The sequence below is a fragment of the Balaenoptera acutorostrata genome, chromosome 2, assembly GCF_949987535.1.
Source record: "Balaenoptera acutorostrata chromosome 2, mBalAcu1.1, whole genome shotgun sequence".
Classification (NCBI taxonomy): Eukaryota; Metazoa; Chordata; class Mammalia; order Artiodactyla; family Balaenopteridae; genus Balaenoptera; species Balaenoptera acutorostrata.
The window spans coordinates 86,609,848-86,624,209 of NC_080065.1; the positions used below are offsets into that span (position 1 = coordinate 86,609,848).

General features: G+C 34.1%; 1 protein-coding gene across 3 annotated transcripts in view; it reads right to left on the bottom strand.

Moving 5' to 3' along the window:
- The window catches only part of SLCO4C1 (solute carrier organic anion transporter family member 4C1), a 62,350-nt gene that overhangs the window by 23,097 nt on the left and 24,891 nt on the right, over nucleotides 1–14,362 (bottom strand). For all 3 annotated transcript variants that reach the window (XR_451908.2, XM_007191816.2, XM_007191817.2), the window contains exon 3: nucleotides 3,586–3,768. Coding sequence is in view for 2 of the 3 variants with exons in the window: in XM_007191816.2 (XP_007191878.1) it covers nucleotides 3,586–3,768 (183 nt within the window). In the remaining variant the exon portion in view is untranslated. The remainder of the gene's footprint in view (nucleotides 1–3,585; nucleotides 3,769–14,362) is intronic.

Consider the following 14,362-nt stretch of genomic DNA (forward strand, 5'->3'; position numbering starts at 1 on the left):
GCGCACCGTGATGAAGAGTGGCCCCTGCTTGCCGCAACTAGAGAAAGCCCTCGCACAGAAACGAAGACCCAACACAGCCAAAAATAAAAAAATAAATAAATTTATAAAAAAAAAAAAAAAGACACACAGAGTGATTCTGAAAAAAAATTCTAGAACTATAAAATACATTTGTCACAATAAAAATGAAATGGATCCACAGCAGATTGCTCAGAACTGAACTGAGTATTACTAAACTGGAAAATATATTATTAAGTCAGTAAATACTTATCAAAAAGCACAGAAAAAATACAGGATAGAAAATACAGAAAAGATAGTAAAGGAGAAAGAATACATTAAGAAAACAAAACAAAACCCACAAAGGCCTACCGTACATGTAATTGGAGTAACTGGAGTCCCAAGAGAGGAGACAATAGGGCAGAAGTTATATTAATAATCATAGGAAATATTCCAAAACCAATGAAAAATATCAAGCAATATATTCGTGAAGTCATGTAAGTTCAAAACAGATGAAATAAATGGAATCTTGCACCTATACACTCAGAGTAAATAAAACAAATGAAAATCAAATATAAGAAAAGAATCTTAAAAATGGTAAACATACATAAGAAACAGTGGAAGTGAATACAGTAGCATAGCACTTTTAAAGTGCTGAAAGAAAATTAATGGCCAACTAATTATCTATTCCCAGTGAAAATATTCATCAGGGAAAAGGGTAAAAAAAAACTAGATGAAATACTAAGAGAATTCATCACAAGCAGACTGTTCCAGTAAATTAACTCAAGACTGTTCTTCAAGTTAAAGGAAAATGATCCCAGACTGAAACTCAGAGTAGCAAAGGAAAGAAGAGCAATAAAAAAAGGTAAACATGTTTATAAAAGTGGATCAATATTTTTAAATAAAACAGTAATACTTATTTCAGGAATTTAAATATAGAAGGGATTACAGTACACAGAAATAACTGAATAAATGTTGGGAACGGAATAAATTTAAAGGGTTTTAAGACCTATGTGATGATTAGGAATGTGGTAAAAGTATCAATTAACATTAGAATTTCATAAAATCAAGTTTGCATATAAGGTAATTAGCAGATGAACAGTAAAAGAGCATATACCTAGGAAATTAATGGACGGGAGAAATGAAATAATAAATATTAAATTATCAAAAAGAAAGAAAAAAGGGCAAGAAATAAGAGTGTAGAGCAGATAGGAAGCACATATTAAGATGAAAGATTTAAACACAAAATAACATTAAATGAAATTAAAAGTTCAATTAAAGGACAAAAATTGTAAACCCCAAAAAAGCATTTAAAGAGGAAAAGGTTGTGAGGGTAGAGATGCTGTGTAACCACTTTTTTCCTTCATTCTAATAGGTAGCAAATTTTGACTGTTTTCATTTTGCCCATTTTTGCCTTGTTACATAAAATTGTTTCACATAGAGGAAGGCATGCTACCAGTAATATATACTATTTTAAAACAAAGAAAAAGGGAGGAAGATTTTGGAAATGGGGAAATGTATACAAATATAAAAAGCATATGAAAGGATTTCAATCAACAAAACCTAATTACCCAATGAAAAGTATCAGTTATCTGAAATTGAAAAAAATTAAAATGAGTTTCCCAGTTTTGTTACTTTTTGTTTTTTTCCTTTACTCTCAAAAATTACCATTCAATGAATTCCTACAGTACAAGAAAAAGATAAGGTAGCAGGTCTTGTGGCTGCTATCTTTAGAAAGACCTGTTTGCAAGTTTGGCTCTCATCTGGCATCTGGGATCTTAAATGTCCAGAGGGATGCCACAGTTCCCTAACTAATAAAGACGGCTCACTGTGCTCAAACTGTTTGTATAAACAATGTGGTTTTGTTGAACACTTGTATTCCTTCTGAGAGTCTAGAAATTTTCTATGTGCAAGGCAGAGGGTTCCTACATGATCAACTATCAATAAAATCCTTGGGCGTTGAATCTCTAATGAACTTAGCTGGTAGAAAACATTTCATACATGTTGTCACAACTCCTGGCTGGAGGAATTAACTTCAATCCGTAGGGCTCCATGAGGAGGGAGTGGACTCTTGTAAGCTTGCAGCTGGTTGTCTCTACTTCACCTCATATACCTTTTCCCTCTGCTTATTTTGCTTTGTATCTTTCTGCTGTGATAAATCATAGCCCTGAGAACTGTCAAGTCCTAGAGAATTTCAAATCTGGGATGGTCTCGTGGGCCTTCACCCAACCCTCCCATGCTTAAATAATTTTTGAATAACTTCGTATTTTGTGTGTTACTAAAATATAAAGATTGAAATTGTTTTATGAGAAGTACTGATTAGAAGAGGACCTCAGAAAGAAAATCTGTGAACTGGGAAGAGTGAAAAGCATCACTAGTAGCTAACTGAAATAAAAGCACTGTTAAATTAGTAAATGGAGAAGTTGTACAGATCAGCCAGAACGTGTAAAGAGAGAGCATCAGATCTTGCGGAGAGACCAAAGCAAAGCAAGTAGAGAAAACAGGTAGAAGTGTAGTGGTTTCCATATTAGAGATGAGCCTAAGAGATTAGTACCCTCTATCAGGGTTGCATTGAACACACTTGACTTCCAGTGACTACGGCAATAGGTCTTTGTTATAGACTGAAAGTTTGTGTCACCCCAAAATTCATATGTTGAAACCTAATTCCCAATGCAATTGTATTTGGAGGTGGGGCCTTTGGGAAGTGATTAGGTCATAAGAGTGGAGCCCTCAAAAAGGGATTAGTGTGCCCTTAAAAGAAGGCCCCAGAGAGCTCCTTTGTCCCTTCTGCCACAGCTAAAAGTCAGCTGTCTATGAACCAAGAAATGGGCCCTTACCAGATACTAAATCTATGGGCACCCTGATCTTGTATTTCTCAGCCTCCAGGATTGTGACAAATAAATTTCTCTTGCTTGGAAGCCAAATAGTCTATGGTATGCTGTTATAGTAGTCCAAATGGACTAAGTCCCCTACATTAGAATAATAGACTGATAAAGTGAAAATTCATGTGCAAATAAATTACACATTAATTTGGATGTAGGGCCATGCATGGTCTAGTTAACTCTACCAGGAACTTCAGGGATGGAATTTAAGAGAAACTTGTACTGCTAAGAATTAGTTCACAAAGGAAACAAATTGAGTCATACATAAAAAGCATTAATCTGAAATGGAGAACTCCACAGGAGTTTCCAAGTACCATTGTGTGGTTTCTTTTGTTGACTCTAGTCAAGTCCATGTAGGATGAAGTAAGTCAGTAGAATAGCAGAGCTCTATCCCCACACCTGTGTAAATTAGCCTGGGGTACATTCCAGCAATCTAGACAGCCTACTGCTTGGGTGGCACTTCCAGGAAGGCTGGCATGCCCCCCACAGGAAACAGAGCAGGATGTCAATAAAAATCATAACCGCATTCAACTGAAGGACATGATACATCAGCATATAATTAAACAAAAAAAGTAATATTGCATTTATCAAATGTAAATACCTATGAAATCACAACTTCTTAATAAGTGTATGTTACGCTTTACTTATAAATTAAACAAGCAGTAAGATAAAATGACACCGAGACATTTACATTAGAAAGCAAACTTACCTATATAGAGAGAAGATTTGTGGGTGGGCACAGAATCATCAATAAAGGCTGTTCCTAGGGTATAAAGAGGAGTTCCTCCTGTTCCCAGCAATAGTTGTCCCAAAATAAAGACATACAAGTAGTAGAAAAGTGAAGAACTTGAAGCAGTACAACTGGTTTTATTCTTTGCTGTTAAGCATGTATCTTTAGGGGAAAAAAAAATTGTGAATTTATCAAAATTTTAGCTAATAATTTAAATATCTTATAAATTATACTTGCCTAACATAACCTTCCTTATTTCTTCCAATCACTTCACTTTGATTATACTTAAATATTTTTAAATACACACATTATTAAAGAAAATTTATGAAACATTACATCAAAATTTAGAAAATACAGAACAAAACTGAGAAACATTACTTAAGAACCAAAATTAACAAATTGTGTAAACACAAGTGAATCAAGTGGTGCCAGGGAAGGATAGTTTTCAAATTGAAGGGAAGAAAAACACTAGACTTGATATTTTTACAAGTCATAAATACAATATGACCACCGTACTGATTTTTTCTTTAAAAAGATTTTTTTTTGTTACCACCATATTGATTTTATCAATCAGCATGTTAAACACAGTTGAAAAGTGTACTTAGACTATAGGATATTTTGGCCAAAACAGTAATTCTCAATATTCACTACATGAGACTTCCCTGGTGGCGCAGTGGTTAAGAATCTGCCTGCCAATGCAGGGGACACGGGTTCGAGCCCTGATCCGGGAAGATCCCACATGCTGCTGAACAACTAAGCCCGTGCGCCACAACTACTGAGCCTGCGCTCTAGAGCCCATGAGCCACAATTACTGAGCCCACGTGCCACAACTACTGAAGCCCGTGCGCCTAGAGCCCATGCTCTGCAACAAGAGAAGCCACCGCAATGAGAAGCCTGTGCACCGCAACCAAGAATAGCCACCACTCGCCGCAACTAGAGAAAGCCCGCGCGCAGCAACGAAGACCCAATGCAGACAAAAATTAATTAATTAATTAATTAAAAAAAATATTCACTACAAAGCAGTAATATTTAGAAGTTATGTCTACTTCTTTTTTACAGGTCAAACTATTTTATTACATTTATATTTTGAAGCAATCTTTGGGTCCATAGGATGTTTTTTTGAATATTTTAAAAGGAAAAATTATCTTTTTTTTTCTTTTTTTCCTTTTATTGAAGTATAGATTTACAATGTTGTGTTAGTTTCTGGTGTTTAGCGAAGTGACTCAGTTATACATATATATACATATTCTTTTTCATATTCTTTTCCATTATGGTTTATTACAGGATATTGAATGTATTTAGTTCCCTGTGCTATACAGTAGGGCCTTTTTGTTTATCTATTTTTATATAGATTGTATCTGCTAATCCCAAACTCTTAATTTATCCCTCCCCCACCTATTTTCCCTAAGGGGGGTAACCCTAAGTTTGTTTTCTATGTCTGTGAGTCTGTTTCTGTTTTATAAATAAGTTCATTTGTATTGTATTTTAGATTCCACATATAAATGATATCATATGGTGTTCATCTTTCTCGCTCTGGCTTACTGCACTTACTATGATAATCTCTAGGTCCATCCATGTTACTGCAAATGGCATTATTTCATTATTTTTTATGGCTGGGTAGTATTCCATTTTATGTATGGAGTCTTCTTTATCCATTCATCCATCAATGTACATTTAGGTTGCTTCCATGTCTTGGCTATTGTAAATAGTGCTGCTATTAACATTGGGGTACATGTATCTTTTCAAATTAGAGTTTTCTCTGAATATATGCCCATGACTGGGACTGCTAGATCATGTGGCAACTCTGTTTTTAGTTTTTTAAGGAAACATCATACTGTTTCCACAGTGGCTGCACCAATTTACATTCCCACCAACAGTGTAGGAGGGTTCCCTTTTCTCCACACCCTCTCCAGCACTTGATATTTGTAGATTTTTAAATGATGGCCATTTTAACCAGTGTGAGGTGATACCTCATTGTAGTTTTGATTTGCATTTCTCTAATAATTAGTGATATTGAGCATCTTTTCATAAACCTATTGGCCATGTGTATGTCTTCTTTGGAGAAATGTGTATTTAGGTCTTCTGCCCGTTTTCTGATTGGGTTGTTTTTTCTGTTATTGAGTTGTATGAGCTGTTCGTATATTTTGGAAATTAAGCCCTTGTTGGTCACATCATTTGCAAATATTTTCTCCCAGTCTGTAGGTTGTCTTTTTGTTTTCTTTATGGTTTCCTTTGCTGTGCAAAAGCTTATACGTTTGATTAGGTCCCATTTGTTTATTTCTGCTTTTATTTCTGTTGCCTTGGGAGACTGACCTAAGAAAACATTGCTACAATTTATGTGAGGGAATGTTTTGTCTATGTTCTCTTCTAGGAGTTTTATGGTGTCATGTCTCGTATTTAAGTCTTTAAGCCATTCTGAGTTTATTTTTGTGTATGGTGTGAGGGAGTGTTCTAACTTCATTTATTTACATGTGGCTGTCCAGCTTTCCCAACACCACTTGCCGAAGAGACTCTTTTTCCCATTGTATATTCTTGCCTCCTTTGTCGAAGATTAATTGACCGTAGGTGTGTGGGTTTTTTCCTGGGGTCTCCATTCTGTTCCATTGATCCATGTCTGTTTTTGTGCCAGTACAACACTGTTTTCATTACTGTAGCTTTGTAGTATTGTCTGAAGTCTGCGAGGGTTATGCCTCCAGCTTTGTTCTTTTTCCTCAGAATTGCTTTGACAATTCTGGGTCTTTCATGGTTCCATAAAAATTTTAGTATTATTTGTTCTAGTTCTGTGAAAAATATCATGGGTAATTTGATAGGGATTGCATTAAATCTATAGACTGCTTTGTGTAATATGGCCACTTTAACAATATTAATTCTTCCAATCCAAGAGCATGGGATATCTTTCCATTTCTTTAAATTATCTTCAGTTTTCTTTATCAATGTTTCATAGTTCTCAGCATGTAAGTCTTTCACCTCCTTGGTCAGGTTTATTCCTAAGTATTATATTTTTTTTAATGCAATTTTAAAAGGGATTGTCTTTTTACTTTCCGTTTCTGATATTTTATTGTTAGTGTAAAGAAATGCAACAGATTTCTGTATGTTAAACTTGTATCCTGTTACCTTGCTGAATTCTTTTACCAGTTCTAGAAGTTTTTGTGTGGAGTCTTTAGGGTTTTCTATATATCATATCATGTCATCTGCATATAATGATAATTTTACCTCTTCCTTTCCAATTTAGATACCTGAAAAATGGTTATCTTTAGGATTTGATTAAAATCTTTTTTAAAAATCACATTCAAAGCCTGGGTATTAAAGTAAATCCATATTTACTAAACTCATCATATAATATTAATGAACTAAGAGATTTGTTAAAAATATATTTCCAACCCTCTCCCTTTGAATCTGGTGTAGTATCCAGGAATTTTCATTTTAACAATGGCCTCAGCTAATTCTATTTTCATTTCCTTGATATCAGATCAAGATTTACTATTTCCTGATTGATGAGATATAAGGCCCCTAAAGCACCAATCCTGAATATTCTTTAACTGGTTCACTGTCATCAAATTTTCAGATGCAAATTCTATGCATAAAAATATATTTTTAACATTTTGTATTTAAAATATACTCTAGGGCTTCCCTGGTGGCGCAGTGGTTGAGAATCTGCCTGCCAGTGCAGAGGACACGGGTTCGAGCCCTGGTCTGGGAAGATCCCACATGCCGTGGAGCAACTGGGCCCGTGAGCCACAATTACTGAGCCTGCGCGTCTGGAGCCTGTGCTCCGCAAGAAGAGAGGCCGCGATAGTGAGAGGCCCGTGCACCGCGATGAAGAGTGGCCCCCACTTGCCGCAACTAGAGAAAGCCCTGGCACAGAAGCGAAAACCCAACACAGCCAAAAATAAATAAATAAATAAAATATACTCTATAATACTGTATATATTCATGTTATAAGAGGTTGATGGATCTTTTGGCAGATAATTTATTTATATTTGTAACTGGGCTAGGTCTGCATTATTTGTGATATTTCCCTGGTCATGTCAAACATTTGAATTATAATTCTTGGTTTCAATATTCACTTTCCTGGAGGTAGTAGATTAGACTAACAATCTCTTATTATTTGCTTTGTTATTTGCAAATTGTTCATTTTGCAAAATTGAACATACGTACATGCATTATTTGTTTACTATTTTTCTCCTATTTCCTTTTTATAATAGGTAAATTGCCTTTAGGAAAATATCTTTCTGTAGTAATCTGGTAGACCTTTAGATTATAAGAGTATTCTGTGGGGTTTTGGTGTTTTTTTATTTTTCCCAGAGGAAGTAATCAATGGGTTTCAGCCTTCTTGTTTAAATAAATTTTAAATAAAACAGAAGAATACCAAGAAAAAATCCAAGCTCTCCCTTACCTCTGACTGCCTCTATTTACGCTCTGCCATGTCACTTAGACGAAGGCAATAACCCCTGTTAACAGTTCCTTTGATCATTTTTCAGACATTTTCTCACACATTCACATGTTTTATATCCATTTACATTTTTACATATGTATGATCATACTAAACATACTATCCTTATATTCAACAACTTCCAGTTTTCACTTCTTATGTCCTAGAAATCCTTGATGTTGGAACTTAAAGCTGTATTTAAATTTCTTTGTTGGCACTGTTATAATATTCCACAGCATAAATGTGATTTATTTACCAAGTCCACAACTTCTTTTTTTTTTTTAAGTTTGCTTGTATGCTTTTTTTTTTTAACATCTTTATTGGAGTATAATTGCTTTACAGTGTTGTGTTAGTTTCTGCTGTATAACAAAGTGAATCAGCTATATGCATACATATATCCCCATATCCCCTCCCTCTTGCATCTCCCTCCCAACTTCTATTTAATAATTAATAATATATATTATTAATATTATATTATACATACATTTAGGTCAAAACAATGTTGTGATGAATATTTTTAAAATTTATCTTGGCATATTTGTGCAAGCCTATTGTAGGACACGTTCCAAAAAGTGGAACTACCAGGTCAACGTGTATAAATATTTATATTTGATTTGCCAAGTTGCCATAACAAAGAGTTATAAATATATGCATTCCCATTAGCAATGCAGTAACACTCTTGAAAAAATCTTCAGTGAACTTAAGCATTTTTCTATATGTTTATTGGCCACCTGCATGTTTTTCTGTGAACTAACTTCTCAAATTTACTTCAGAGCTTCTGAGTTTGATATCTGACTAATAAAAGTCTTCCCTTTCTCCATGATTACATATAAATTTATTTATGTTGGGTTTTATCCTAGCATTTTTACTACTTTATTTTTTAACTCATATGTAATATATTTTAGTGGGAAAAGACAGGGATTACAGCATTGTGTTGGATTAACCAAAGAGTACATAGTTTGTTAGATTTCCTATGTATGGGTTTATTTCTGGATAATCAGTTTCATGTCACGGATCTTTGCAGTCCCTCTCCACAGATCTGTTTTAAGTACTTCAGCTGTCTAAGGTTTGTGGGTATCAATATTTCAGCCCGGCTGTATCCCATTTTACAGTACTACATGAAAGGCTCTGTAACAGTTAACAGATCTTATTTTATCATTTTTCCCAAATAAACAAGGCCTAAGATCTACTTATGAAAACTACTGTATCCAATATATTACTCTCTCTGCATTACTTCTGAATAATTTCCTTCTTTTACTTTTCCTAGAATTGATAAAAATTGATAATGAGACGTCAAGCCACAGAAAGGCATGGATGTATCTTAAATATTTATTGCTAAGTGAAAGAATCCAGTCCACAAAGGATACATACTTTATAATTCCAAATATATGACAAGCTGGAAAAGTAAAACCATAGCAATAGTTGCCAAGGGAAGAAGGGAGGGAGGGTTGAACAGATGAAGCACCACAGGATTTCTTTTAGGGTAGTGAAACTATTCTATATGATGGTTTGATTGTGGATATACGACACTAGTCATATATTTGACTAGTATTTGTCAAAATACATTGAACTTTATAGTACTTTAAAGAGTGAACTTTACACAAATTTTTAAAAATCATTTAAGAGGCCAAAAGTTTCCAGGAGGAAAGGCAGAATGTGACAAAAGGATCTAATTGTAATACAAATGTATGAAACAACCTCACTAAGGAGAGTGGGGGTAAGGGTGCTGACCTAAGTAACTTTGGAATGAGTGGAGTCTGCAAGACTAAAGGCAAAAGTAACTATATATAATCACTGTATTCTAGAAGATAAAGTTATTTCCCATTCCACAATTAAAGAAACCAGGGCCCACTGGAGAAATAGCTGATTTTAGGACTGGAGCAGGAAATATATAGGATGAGCCTGCAGCACCTCAGAGCGCAAGAAAATAAAGAAAACAAACAAAAATATCTGCAATGATGGAGGTATGTCAAAGGTACACAGGAGCCAACCGAAAAAACTCCAGGTAGACAAAGCTGGAATAATTTGAGCAACAAAATGAAGTTGCATTGGATTATAATCTAATGTAAAATATAAATCCATGCAGCCACACTGAAAAAAAATAATTGAATAAATAAATAAATGTGGAAGAAGAGACAAATGTCTAATGCAGAATAAGTCCAAGTAATTTATGTAGATACTGCATCCTCAAAAGAGATGGCACATAACACTCCATTTCTGAAATGTTGGGTGCACATAGTGACTTTCTTCCAAATCACATAGTATAGAAAGTAGGAAAAGAGTTACTTCACAATGGATTAACCTGAAAAATACTGCCTGAGTCAGATGATCAAGGTTATCATCAAGAGTGATAAGTGATGTTGATAGCATGTACCCTTCATATGATGTGATGAAAATGGCATTTTGCCTGTGTGGTCCTCCCCCTGAAAATCCTATAAAGCCAGTCTAATCACAGGGAAAACATCAGACAAATCCCAGCTGAGGGACATTTTACAAAATATCTGACCGGCACTCCTCAAAACTGCTATGGTCATCAAAAAAAAAAGAGAAAAATCTGAGAAATTATCACAGCCATGAAGAGCCAAAGGGACATGACAACTAAATGTAATAAGGTATACTGGATCAGATCCTAGAATAGAAAAAGGAAACTAGGTAAAACTAAGTAGATCTACATAAATTTTGGACTTCAGTTAACAAGTAGAAAATTTAATAAATGATGTACCAATTTTAATTCATTAATCATAAGAAATGTAGCATACAAAGTAAGATGTTAATAATAGGGGAAAATGGTTGTGGTATATATGGAAACTATACTATCTTCATAATTTTTCTGTAAATCTAAAACTGTTCTAAAAAGGCAAGTTTATTAATATTTTTTAAAGTATAGAATAAAACAGCCAATTACAAATAAAGGCTTAAACTTTCATAAAAATTAAAAGTAAATAAATAAATAATATAAATATACAGCAGCAATTTTTATTAAGCAGATACTACCAGAAATGCAAAAATAGATGTAAAAAGTTAAAACAGCAGACTAATTTTCATCTTTCCCAGTCCAAGACAGCAAATTGTTAAAAATAAGCAATGATAGAGCAGGCCTAAACAGTATAATTAGTACCACTGAATTTAGGAAAACATGTCAAATTCTAGTCTCTTATAACATTGTGTCTTCCATTTTTAGGTACCATGGACAATTCTAAAAAAACCTGACCAAATATTATGCAACAAAAATATCAGTATACAATCCAAAGAGTAAATAACAATAATACTCTATGACCAAAATGGAAAAAAAAAAAAAGCTAGAAACTTTTAAGACAAGAGAAAATGAAAAGGCCCTTCTATATGGAATTCAAAACTAAAAACTCTATTAAACTATTAAACTCTATTAAACTCTATTAAACTAAATTAAAAACTCTATTAAACTATTCTTTGATCAAAAAATTATAATTACAAAATTTCTCAGAAATGATACTAGAAACAAACCACATCGAAATTTATACTCTATAACTAAAGTAGTTCTTATAAGAAAACCATGTCATTGAAACAAAAAAAGACCCCCGAAAAAAGAAGTCAAAATAAAAAACATATAAAAATAAATTGCACATTAATGAGTTGCCCCCAGCACTAACACCACTGGCACTAGATGAGTTTATCATAGAATATCGATGGAGAAGATAACATGCAAAAGAATATCTAGGTAAAAGAAATACTCAAAAAAGCAAGCAATTAAGAGGCATCTCTAATAAAAAGCAATAAAGAATTAACAAAGGGGGGACTTCCCTGGTGGTGCAGTGGTTAAGAATCCGCCTGCCAATGCAGGGGACCCAGGTTCGAGCCCTGGTCCAGGAAGATCCCACATGCCACAGAGCAACTAAGCCCGTGTGCCACAACTACTGATCCTGCGCTCTAGAGCCCACGAGCCACAACTACTGAAGCCCGCACGCCTAGAGCCCGTGCTCTGCAACAAGAGAAGCCACCGCAATGAGAAGCCACCGCAATGAGAAGCCCGCGCACTGCAACGGAAGAGTAGCCCCCGCTCGCCGCAACTAGAGAAAGCCTGCGTGCAGCAATGAAGACCCAGTGAAGCCAAAAATAAATAACAAATAAATTTATAAAAAAAAAGAATTAACAAAGGAATAGAAATCTGATTAATAAAATGTAATAATACAATTCACACAAAAATAAATCCTTTTAAATAATCAGTAAAATAAACCATAATGAGAAGGAGAAATTACATATATACATATATATTACATATATACAAATAATACATGAAAAAAGGAAATAAACTATGAAGAGAAGAAATTTTTTAAAAATCACAAGAGACTACTTTAGAACAAATTACTAGCATATTAATTTGAAAATCTAAAATGGTTAATTACCAAGCCCAGGTAGTTTCAGAGATGAATTTTACCAAAACTTTATATATTAAATAATAATCATGACAATAATAATAAATGATAAACTTAACACTACTTAATCTATTCCAGAACATAGAAACAAGATAAAAATTACCAAAATATTTTTACTGATTACAAATTGATAATAACGTGTGAAAAAGATTAACAACACCAAAGAAAACCATAGACCAATCTCATATCTGAATATCAACGCAAAAAAATCATAAACAAAATATTAGCAACAAAATCCAACACCATATATAAAAAATACAGCATGTCTTTTTAAAGAAGCACATTAGGAAGTCTGTTAAGATTTAACATATTAGATCTAATTAGAAAAATCAAATGATCAGTTTCATAGATTTCAAGTAGACAACTGACAAATTGACAAATGTCAACATAAAATAGGAATAGACATTTCTTTAACATGATCAAACATATAAAAGTATATAAGTGTGTATACATACACGTGTATGTATATGCACACACACAGACTGCTAAAATCAGGAGTAAGACAAGGATGTGCTCTAACTCTGCAACTTTTCATATTGTATTGGAAGGAAAGAGAAAGGAACTAGAGGCCTATGAATTGGAAATCAAGAGGTAAAACAATTTCTATTTGCAGAAATTATAATTGTCTTTTTGGAACACTTAATTGGTTCCAGAACCAATGGAAAAACTACTAAAAACAATAAAGGAATTTAGTAAAGTAGTAAAACATAAAATTAATTTTGAAAGAGATAAAAAAAAGAATATACAAAAAAATAAATAAGCTTCACATGCATAAGTTAGATGGCATGATGGAAGAAATACCAATGTATAGTAAGAAAGATCAACTAAATACACTTAGAAATAAATGTGAACATCCTATATGAAGAATGCTTGTCTACCTAGCATCATCGAGAAGCAAGCAAGGTGGGACAGAACAAGGAACAGTATGTCATAGAGGCATGGTGCCAGAGAAAAATTCTAAATCTGAACAGCAATTTTTCTATGTGGGGAAGAAATAAAAGCTAAATAATTTATTCAGAAGGAACATCTGTCTCAACCAGAGAAAATCCCCACTTGTCCAGACAGAGTTCCAGTCCCTCTCCTGCATGCATACTATGTTATGCAGGACTCTAAAATGGTCCCCAAGATTCCCCATCCTAATTCCTGGGACTGTGAATTTGACAACATCACACCTGATTCTGTTACAGTGGCAAAAGGGATTCTGCAGAGTAAGTTCGCCTTACTAATTAACTAACTTAAGTTACTAATCGGTTGGTTTTGAATTAGTCAGAAAGGAGATTATCTGGCTGTGCTCAACAATCTAATCACATGAGCACTTTAAAAGCAGAAAGCTTTCTGTGGCTGGCAGAAGCAACGAGAGAAATTTAAAGCAAAAGGGCTCTGTGAACCTTTGCTGCCTTTGAAGATGGAATGTGGGGAGCTTCTAGGAGCTGAGAGCAACCCCCACTGACAATAGTCAAGGAAATGGGGATCTCGGTTCAACAATTCCAAGAAACTGATATTTCACGACAGTTTAATAAGCTTGGAAAAGAATTCTCTAGAGCCTCAAATGAGAATGCAGCCAGCTGACACCCTGAGTTTGAGACTCTAAGCAGAGAACCCAAAGCTGTGCCAGACTCTTGAACTATGGAAAGTGTAAGATAATATATTTGTGCTTTTTCAAGTTGGTAAGTTTGTGTAATATGCTATGCAGCAATAGAAAGTTAATACAAACATCTTACAAAAAGCTGGCCAAGGAATAATTCACTTCATTCAAAGGTAAATAATAACCAAAAAAGAAAAGCAAATGCATAGCAGAACAATTACCATATTGCCATCCTTTAAAGTGATGAGAACAATTGCTTCCTAAAATCAAAAGGTGAAAACAGGGATTTAATAAACTCATGAATGTGGTGAGATAAGAGATTTTAAA